At 41.6% G+C, this 11,034-nt stretch overlaps 1 protein-coding gene across 1 annotated transcript; it reads left to right on the forward strand.

Moving 5' to 3' along the window:
- The first annotated feature begins 786 nt into the window (after positions 1-786).
- On the forward strand, positions 787-3,567 carry LOC147464334 (uncharacterized). The gene is made up of 10 exons (XM_086508930.1): positions 787-946; positions 1,202-1,374; positions 1,454-1,587; positions 1,835-1,897; positions 1,996-2,125; positions 2,222-2,290; positions 2,399-2,442; positions 2,824-2,868; positions 3,165-3,252; positions 3,395-3,567. The coding sequence occupies exons 1-10, from the start codon at positions 846-848 to the stop codon at positions 3,532-3,534; spliced, it is 987 nt and encodes a 328-aa protein (XP_086365056.1). The 5' UTR covers positions 787-845; the 3' UTR covers positions 3,535-3,567.
- The last annotated feature ends 7,467 nt before the right edge of the window (positions 3,568-11,034 follow it).

Genomic DNA, 11,034 nt, shown 5'->3' on the forward strand with positions numbered 1-11,034 from the left:
AAGAAAAAGACTTTTTTCGAAGATGCTTTAGAATCTGCCACTCACTCAAACTTTGCACTGTCGTCCCCCCACCCTCTGCCTCTGCCCTCGTCCCCATCTTCCCCTTGCTCTACTCCTCCCTCCCCAAAGCTTTCTGTTGCTCCAACTGTCCATGCTTTCTTAAAGCAGCTACCCCTGGCAATGATAGCCCCGACCACAAATAACCTAAACATCAAGGCCTATGAGACAAAGAGAATGACAAAGAAGGGTGATGGTCCACAACAACAGTAGAGCAACAAGGGTTGAGAGAGAGAGAGAGAGAGAGAGAGAGAGAGAGAGAGAGAGAGAGAGAGAGAGAGAGAGAGAGAGAGAGAGAGAGATGGAACACGTTGACCTCATGCATGGAGCCATCTGCATGATCGAGAGAGAGAGAGAGAGAGAGAGAGAGAGAGAGAGAGAGAGAGAGAGAGAGAGAGAGAGAGAGAGAGAGATTTGCATGGGAGTGCTCGTTGCCAAGCATCGGAGTGTATTCGTTGCAAAGCATCTCCCTGGATTCCGCATTAATTAACATTTTTTCAAATCATAGGCACATACTTGTGGAAGAGCTACACGTTGGCATCATGAATACTCCTCTCCTCATTTATAGAAAGTCGCCTTGAAACACTTTTTGTGCCAAGATTTGTGGGACTCAGCTCTAAACGTGGATATTAGTTCAATTTTCCAGCTCGATGAAGGGTCCCATGCAGACTGTTGACTCTTTCCGTGATGGGAAAGCTTACAACAGGCGTTTTGGCATCGGCGCTCATGCATAGATAACTAATTTGATAGCGATAGTGGGAAGCTCTGAGCTCTTCCTCAGAACAGCGATGGCGCTTTTCACGTCAATGGCGCTTGTGCTGATGCTTCTGCAACAGCCAGCTCTTGCCTATCGAAGCGCTCTCGCAGCCAGTAGTACAACGAGCAACAGGTAACTTTGCTCATAGGTACTCGGCTTCCTTAGTACAGGAGCTTTGCAGGCGCGAGCAGCATTGCCAGTACCGCAACTGTGTGTGTGTGTGTGTGGGGTGGGGGGATTGGGGGGGGTGGGTTGGGTCGCGTATGCTCGCGTGCACCGACACGCCGCCTAAATCGCATCTTCTTGTCTTTGCTTATGCTGACAATGCGTGCATACTTCTCCTGGAGGAGACTCTTATTTGTTGTGCATCCGTAACTCTACATGCAGGTTTATGAACAATGATAGGCGCACCGCCAGTAGTACCGCCACCATCATCGAGCACCCCGTCTTCTTCAACATGGAAGACTTACTGGAGAACCCCGTCAATGAGAGCAGCATTTTGCAAGGCCTCAACGATCTGCTCTACAACAACCACAGTCATTTATACTTCCTCTACTGCGGTTAGCTCTTGTGTAATCTCTCTAATTGGATATACCCACATTCTCATTTTCATCGCTCACTTGATGAGATTTTGTGCAGGCCGTGTTGTGGAAAGCAAAGGAGTTGCCTTCACTCATGCCCTTATGTCCCGCTTTCCGTCGGTTGAAGCTTTGGAAGAATACTATGACCTTGCCATTCCAGACATTGTTGTGGAGATGTGGCCTTGGCTCAAGGTAATAATGCTCTCTGTAATTGCCAATGTGACCATGGTAGATAGATCTAGTATGACATGAGGCCGGGCGTTTTTGACGTTTTCCGACCATAATGTGGGGAACGGAGTTGTTTTACCATCGTTTCTGCCCCCCACCGGCCTAGCCTGTACCGGCAAGTTGCCCCCAACCGCACCTAGATAGTTTTGTGGTCCCTCTCCCTTAGTAGCTCATGAGCTCTTTTATCACCAAAATCAACATCTCTGTGCAGAAGGAATACTGTGTAGATTATGCTGTGGAGATGGAGGAGGATGAAAGGGCGCTTAATATCACGGTAATACCGGCTGAAAATAAATTCACCTGATTGTGATGTCACTGGGCTGATGATTATTTATGTGGAACCATCTTTGGCATCACAACTTGACACTACAGAACGATTTTGCAAGCCATGTCACCTTCATCAAAGCAAGCTCCAATGTGTCGGATTCAGATCTCAAGAGTGCAATGGATGCCTTTCTTGGATTAGCTGCTGAGACAGACTATGCTGTACAGATGACAACTGGTAAGTCGGCGGGAGGTGGAACCAGCTGCCCTAGCTGAATACTGCTTGCTTTTGCCTATGATGCTATCCTAATAATTACTGTGTATACTTTTGTAGGAGAGAATCTCTACGTGTTGGAGATATACCGGACAATGTCGCATGCTTTTACTGCATACTTTTCCTCAGGTACGTTTCATTAGTATATCTAGTCTAGACCAACAGCCTGCACATGGTAGCATGTCTATGTTGCAGTTCACATTAATGTTTGACGGTGCAAGCGGGCCTTGTGTGCAGCGGATGCAATGGAGAACTGGCAAGCGGATCCTGCTGTTGTTTCTGTAACTTATTGTCCTCACTTGGTTCTTTTTGTTCCCTTGAGTTTGCATTATATTCATGGGTTCCCAGAATTTGGCATTGCTCAATGTTAACACAAGAAGACTTAGACATTTTCTCATGTAGGAGGAAAATGGACTCTTCTTTCATTGTTTTCCATGTAGTGCTTAACATCCTGAGCTTCCGCTTGGGCGACACCGCATACCAAATTAGGTGTGGTTGGGGGCAAGGGACCATCGGGCCTGCAATCCCCTGCCCTCCTATTGCACCTAGTTGGGTATGCAGTGCCTCTCTCCCAAAAGCTCATGATGTTCTAGTAAGTCACAATGTGGGAACTTGTGGATGGGAGTTGATGATGGACTAAATACAAACTTGTTAAATGACAGGTTCTGCAGGACACAATTCTACCGTTAGCAGAGTCTTACGCGCAGGTTGTGGTTACACCCTATGTTGGAGCTTCTACAAGTGTTGTGCATCATGATGTGCAATAGCTTTCCTCTTTATTATTAAATCTCTTAACTTGGTCAAAAATCCATCTGATAAATCATCCATCTGATAAATCATTCTCATCTTCAGTCAATAGCATTTTTATCGGATGATTTTTTTTTGAGAAAAAACCTTGCTATGCCGCTGGATATTGAACCTGGTCCATCGAATCAATAGTCTATGTCATTTTTTTCCTGATGTAAAAGTCCTTGATGCCTAATTCAGTTTGTTGGCTTTGCAGCTTTTGCTATCATGTTTTGTCTGGTTAACAGCGGCCATTACAAACCAAAACAATGCTTTTGAGAAGCAATGGAAAAATTGGCTTTCTTGTAAGTTTGCCAGGCTTTTAAAATTTTCAAGAGAAATTTTTCTAGTGTAATAAAAGGTGCTAGATTCTTTTGGTTTTCTTTAGGAGACAACCTTATAAATTTGCTAGGATTTGGGTAATCAAGCTCTTAAAACATTTTCCAGGCTTTTGGTCAAAGGCTTCTTGCAAACATAATGCCCTATCTTGCAATGCGCTCTATCATTTCCCTAGCAATCTTGATCTAGTATTTCTGCATCGCTTGCCATCTCACGAGAAAGGGTTCCCTGGTTCGATTGTTACATAGCAAGGCAAACGCACAAGACATCAAAAGTTTATGGTAAAGTTGCTAAGAGGGACTATAGTATGGAAGAATCAATGATGCAAATTCTTACAAGTGCAGCTTAGCTTATTGACGCAAGTTGCATGAGCCAATATTGGTATAGTATACATTCATGTGATCTGTTTATTGAGCCAATATTGGTATAGTATACATTCATGTGATCTGTTTATTGAAGATTCCATTGAAGATGATCTTGTAGTGTTTAAAGACAACTATGATCCATTAAGACACTACAACTTGAGACTATCCTTAAACGCGAAAATGACTTTCTTCGAAGTGGAAATTAAAGATTCTCTTCCTTTATTGCGAAGATATAAGTTCCTTCCATCAAAGTCGACGATGTAGAAGCGCGTAGAGAGAGAGAGAGAGAGAGAGAGAGAGAGAGAGAGAGAGAGAGAGAGAGAGTCGCGAACCAATCAACCTTGGCAATGAATAGATTGGTACAACACAACCGGGGCAAGGTGTCACATATATGTACTCACCTCAGTAAAGTGCCCCACACAAACTTTGACAAATAAGTAAAATAAATATCTAAAAGCCAAAATAAATAATGGGATCACATTGGGCATTTCACTTGAGATGCCAAAACTCTAACACCATCTTTAACTTGAACTCCAACACAAGGGTACAAATTAATTATAGGGAGCATTGTTTGCCCCTCTCTGCCACTCACAAGCCTCTCTCTGGTTGAGGCCGGTGGCGGCATCTGACCTCTAATTAGAAATTTGGTGTTGTGGCCACTATGATCATCGCCACATGTGCCATGCCAATCTCCTCCGTCAAACCTTTATTATCGTTATCTCTGTTTAGCTTGCCTTTGTTTTTGTCTTCCTATGAGTTCCGGGTTTTGTCTTTGGCTTCAAACTCCTGAGCCAAACAAAGTGTTGTGTCACATTTAAAACAGTGGTTGTCAGACCTCGTGGGTACCGAGGCAGCTAACTGAGTACTGGTATAGTTGTCCTTGTCAAGCTTGCTTTTTCCTTTGAACTTGTCCATTTACTTTTGGCTTCACAATCTCAAGCCAAACAAATTGACGATTTCCTTGAGAACTTCACCAGTGCATAGGCCGCTAATTGGATCTTATTTCCAAAGCCAATAGTTGGTTTTGGTCGTTGTCATCTTAGGCGCTCAAGCAAGGTGTTGCAAGTACGAGATCTGGAGAGAATTTAGCGTCCTCGTACTACAAAGGGGTCACAAAATTCCACCAAGCCACTCCACACAGTTCTTCAAGAGCTCTTGCAAGCCTCTTTTCCAAAGCCAAAACTGCTTCCTTGCTTCAAGAGGTTGTCGTACCAAATCTCAAGCCGGTCCACACACTTTGCTACTCCTCCCAAGCTGCCACAAAGCACTTTAAAAGTGGCTACAAGGTGGCACGAAGCCGCTCCCAGAAACCAAGACCTCCGCTGCCCAAACCGTGCCCCAAACTCGTCCCAAACCTCTTCCCATAGTTATTTCGAAATCCCTTTATTGAAATTCACCAAGACTATGTCGTCCTTCTCCCTCTCTGCTTCTTAAATGTGCCCACTAGTTGTCAACTCGTAGCTTTTTAAAAACGCTAAGTCATAAGAAGGGAAGTGAACCTAACTTTTGGGGCACATAACAACCCAAAAAGCTGAAGTTGGGCTTCAATTCTTTCACTACCTTGCTAATTTACTTTTGTGCTTGGATTTTCCGACTTTAGTCTAGGTTGCCTAGCGCCCCAGAATGAGCTCAAGCACATGGGTGACATGGTGTTGTGTTGTAACCTTTGTGGGGCACCTAGCAACCCAAGAAGTTGAAATTGGGCTTCAATGCTCTCTTTGACTATTTAATTTCTTGGTTGCTTGGGGTTTGCTACTTAAGACTGGGTTGTGTAGCACCCGAGGAGGAGCTCAAGCACATGATGTCCAACCTTCCATTATTGGGTGACATGGTGTGGTGTTGTAAACTTTCTTGGGAACCTAGCAACCCAAGAAGCTGAAGTTACGCTTAAATTCTCTCTTTGACATGCTAATTTACTTGTGTTGTTGGGATCTCCTACTTGAGTCTGGGCTACCTAGCACCCTAGCATGAGCTCAAGCACATGTTGTCTCCATGTTGTCCAATCTTCCATTACTGGGTGACATGTTGTATTGTAACCTTTGTGAGGCACCTAGCAACCCAAGAAACTGAAATTGGGCTTTAATTCTCTCCCTAACTTGCTTGTTTACTTGTGTACTTTGGATCTCCTACTTGAGTTTGCGTTGCCTAGTGTCCAAGGATCATAAGCTCATGACATGAAGTTGGGATTCAATTCTCTCTCTAACTTGCTAATTTACTTGTGCGCTTGGGATCTCCTACTGGGTTGCATAGCACCCCATGATGAGATCAATCACATGATGTCCAACACTATAAGAGGAAAACTCCAAAACTGCTAGCATTGTCGCGGATTAACAAAGGAAAATAGAAAGAGAAAATATTGTGTGTGTTGCAATAACACCGGCAAAGGACTCGGTAGTCGTTTGACAACAATATACGCGGTAATATTACCACGAATATTATCACGTATATTATCGTGCATATTACCGCACATATTGTCGCACATATTACCGCCATACGGATTTTCAAAAATAAAGATGCTCATCTGGTCCATCCAATTGGATAGCACAGATGAGTATCTTTAATATTGACATGTATAAAGTTATATGGTCTATGATTGTCTTCTTCAAGCATATAGTTCACATCAACAAATATTGGTCATTTCTTCTTAATACTCTTCTCTCACAAGGATCTCTATTTATTGTAGGGGCTTTGTATACTCATCTTCGGCATTGAAGATTGAGTCAAATCAACCAGCGATTTGGAAGCTGATGTAGTTGATGATTGACTTAAGAACCTTTGTGCATAATCATAATTCTATTACTAGGAGCACACTCATAACCTTTAAGATAAGCATCGTATTTGAAACTTTGTAGCATTTCCATTGCCATTTACATTGCCATTGCCATGTTTGTGGTGGCGTCCATTTGGCATTCTCAATGATTATGCATTCTATTCATTATGACATCTATGATAGGTAGATATAGATAGAAAAATAGATTTAATTATCATTCATGAAGGTTAGATATGACCTACTACGGAACCAAAAACAAAACATTACAAAGTTCCTTCTGAATAAAGGAAGATGGGTCTTTTAATTCATGATGAAGTGTGTGTGTGTATAGCCGGGGTTTTAAAATACCTCTTGAACACACATGCTATAGATATTTTTGAAAGGTGGACCCCCCGGGTGCTGGATATATCTCAATTAAGGAGTAAGGGTCTAGCGAGGTGTGATAAAGGGAAGATAAGATGAAATGAATAAAACCTAAGAAGGGGTAGGTGAGGAGGGAGCCGGTTTGGGAGTTCAAAACTCTTGGATAATGGCTTTACCTTCTTGATAAACTAACCATTTCCCTATTGAGTGTCCTTCTCACATCTTTTGGAGTTCTTCCTTCTTCTGTTTGAGTTAGGGGGATGTTAGATCTTCTACAAACCAAAATTTGGTGTCCTTGAGAAGCCGCAATTGCTCAAGGAGTTTGATTTGATCTGCCTTGGTCTTGAAAATTAGGATTGCATGGTTGGTACGATGTTCGTGTGTAAGAGAGGTGATTATGGATGACCCCATTGTACCATGTGAGTTGTTGTTTGGATGTGAGCAAAGGAACTGTGGAACATTGAAGGTGATAATCCTCTTGGCATTGTCATTCACCTAGCGTGGACACTATACGATCTTCAACCTTACCAAAGATAATACCTTGCACTTGGGTTTTGACCTCCTTTGTGAGGGTGGTATCTACTTCCACCTTTGTGTTATTGAGCTTAAGGTCCCCCTTCTCTTTCCAGTCACTTGGAAGCCTACTAATGCGAACATTGAGGGCAATATCCTACACTTGGGTTTTGACCTCCTTTGTGAAGGTGGTCTCTACTTCCACCTTTGTGTTATTGAGCTTGATTTCCATCTCTTCCTTTTTGTGGTTCTCCACTATGGTAAGTCGATCCTCGATGGCGACGAGTCTATGCTTCAGCTCCTCATTCTCCTTGTGAAGCTTCTCGACTTCAATTTGAAGACCTATGTGTTAGGTTGTTTGTCTTTGGGAGTGTTTCCACGACCCCAGAGAATGTAGACTTGCCTTGAGATGAGGCTCAAGTGGCCATGACGAGCACATGCTTCCTATGAAGAGACTCAAAGCATCACTGCTAGAGAGTCAGGGGTAACTCGAATAGAGTCAAAGTTGGTGCTCAAGACGAGTCTGAGAGTTAAGGGCAGCTCGGGCAGAGTTGAGATTGGGCTAGTCCAATAAAGTTGAGGTTGTGAGTAGCTTCAACAAAGTCAAAATCGTGCGGATGATTAGATGTGTGTGCAAGACGGTGTTGGTTGGGAGGACAAGGTTGTTTTAACGCTCTACCTAATCTCTACATCCTCTCTACCTCCCTCTAAACCCTAATCACTTCCTAAATCCTAACCTTATATGTCTACTCTCGACTTAATCTCTATCTACACTCTCTGTGTATCTCCTTCTCTACCTAAATCACCTAAACTCTACACCCTCTCTATCTACTCTATCCACACCTCTCTCCGCACCCTAATCTCTTCCTAAATCTTATTCTTATCCATCTACTCTCTACATAATCTCTATATCTACCCTCTCTGATCTACCTCTAAACATATAAAAAGCACTAAATAGAGGTAAATCTATACACTCTCTCTAATCCCTCTATCTATCTCTACACTCTATGCATCCTACATCCCCCTTCTATACTCCCTCTATCTACTCTATCCACACCTCTCTCTAAACCCTAATCTCTTCCTAAATCCTAACCTTATCTATCTACCCTCTACTTAATCTCTATCTACACTCTCTATGTATCCTCCCTCTCTACCTAAACTTTACACCGTCTCTATCTACTCTATCCACACCTCTCTGATCTCTTTTTAAATCCTATCTTATCTATTTACTCTATACCTAATCTCTATATCTAGCCTCATACTCTCTACCTTCTAAATATAGAGAGCATGCTAAATAGAAGTAAATCTCTACACTCTCTCTAGTCCCTCTATCTATCTCTACACTCTATGTATCCTCTATCTCTCTATCTGCATCCTAATCTCTCTCTACTCTCCCTCTACATCCTAACCTCTATCCACCTCTCTCTCTCTCTCTACGTAATCTCTATCTTTACACCTTCTCACGTACTCTCTACCTAATCTACATTATCTCTAAGTTCTCTCTATCTACTCTATCCACACCTCTCTCTACACCCTAATCTTTTTCTAAATCCTAACCTTATCTATTTAATCTCTATATCTACCCTCTCTCTACTCTCTCTATCCCTTAATCTCAACTTTCTCTATTTCTATTCTCTACGTATTCTCCCCCTCTACTTGATCTATGCATCCTCCCTCTCTACTTAGTCTACCTAAACTCTACACCATCTCTATCTACTCTATTCTTACCTATCTGATCTCTTCCTAAATCCTAATCTTATCTATTTACTCTATACCTAATTTCTATATCTACCCTCAGACTCTCTACCTTCTAAACATAGAGAGAGCGCTAAAAAGAGGTAAATCTCTACACTCTCTCTAGTCCCTCTATCTATCTCTACACTCTATGTATCCTTTGTCTCTCTATCTACTCCCTCTATCTACATCCTAACCTCTATCCACACCTCTCTCTCTCTCTCTACACCTTCTATGTATTCTTTACCTAATCTACTTAATCTCTAAATCCTCTCTATCTACTCTATCCACACCTCTCTTTACACCCTAATCTTTTCTAAATACTAACCTTATCTATCTAATCTCTAAATCTTCTCTCTACTCTCTCTATCCCCTTGTCTCAGCTCTCTCTATTTCTACTCTCTACGTATTCTCCCTCTCTACCTAATCTACATAATATTTACCCCCACTCTATCTAATATATGTGCATCTCTCTACACTCTAATCTCTTTATAAATCCTAACCTTATCTATCTACTCTCTACCTTCTCTCTACTCTCTCTATCTCCTAATCTTGACTCTCTCTCTCCATGTAATCTCTATCTCTATACCCTTTATCTGCTCTCTCTTTCTCTCTACACTCTCTCTCTAGATACACCCTCTATCCTTGTTTCTCTCTTTAATCTAACAATCTCTCCCTACTTCCTCTCTATCTCAACTCTCTCTACACCCTCTATCCCTCTTTTCCTCTCTCTAATCTTTCTTCTTCTCGCTCATCCAATCTACACTATTTTAACACTTCTCCTCTCTCTAATTGCTCTTCTCTCTTCTCTCATTTCTTTTCTTCCCTCTCTTTTCTCCTTCCTCTAATCGCTCTTCTCTCTCTCTCTCTCTCTCTCTCTCTCTCTCTCTTTTCCTCTCTTCCACTCTCTAATTTCACATACACTAAATTGAATATTTCTCTCTAAACTCTTTTTCTAATGTACAATTTATCATACTCTCTCACTTTTTTTAAAATGTTTAATACCTAATGTTTAATTTTTCTAATGTACAATTTATCATACTCTCTCACTTTTTTTTAAAATGTTTAATACCTAACATTTAATTTTTAAATGTTTAATACATAATGTTTAATTTTTTTCTTTTTGTCTCTCTATTTTTATTTCTCTAATTTTAACATACACATCAACTCACTTAACAGTAAATATACAAGAAGTTTAATGTGTAGATGTGATGTTTAATTTGACTTTTTCTCTCTCTACTTAAACATCTATTTAACATTAATCATGAAATCTTTGTTAATATCTACTTTAACATTAATTAACATTAACCATTAAATTTACGTTAATCTCTCTTTCTCCCTCTCTTTTCTTCTCTCCTTTTTCTGTCCCTAATTACACACCAAATAAGTATCTACGAACTAATCACACACTTACAACAATCAATCAAACAAGCAAAGTGAGGTCAATTGAGCAAGCAAGAAGCACCTACATCAAACATGAAAGATGTACAAAATCTTTGAATCTATTTTTTTTAATGTGTGTGTGTGTGTGTGTGTGTGTGTTAAGACAATGGGGAGAGGGGGATTTTGTAGAAGGTTACCTCTTGTGTTCCTCTAGCATTCAAGTCTTCTTGTGGTCCTCTTGTGTAGAGCCCTCTTGTGGTCCTCCCCCTCCTCTCCAACGATCGTCAAGTGATGGAGTGCTCCACCAAAGATTGATTGTGCACGTGTGTATGTGTGTGTGTGTGTGTGAAGGAGAGAAAGTAGGAGAGAGAGAGAGAGAGAGAGAGAGAGAGAGAGAGAGAGAGAGAGGTGAGCTTTGAGAGAGAAAGAGAGAATACGGAGAGAGAGGGAGATAAGGAGAGAGAGGGATGTGAGATTTGGGAGGGAGAGAAGGAGAGAATACGGCTGCAAGTGCGATGGCAGTAGGAGTAGAAGAGCAAGGTATGCCGCAAAAAATGCCGCATACTGCGCTCTCTTTCTTTTTGAAAATTTTTGAGGTAATATGCGCGGTAATATGCGAG

The sequence above is a fragment of the Adiantum capillus-veneris genome, chromosome 1 (genome assembly GCF_014529385.1).
Source record: "Adiantum capillus-veneris isolate H3 chromosome 1, ASM1452938v2, whole genome shotgun sequence".
NCBI lineage: Eukaryota > Viridiplantae > Streptophyta > Polypodiopsida > Polypodiales > Pteridaceae > Adiantum > Adiantum capillus-veneris.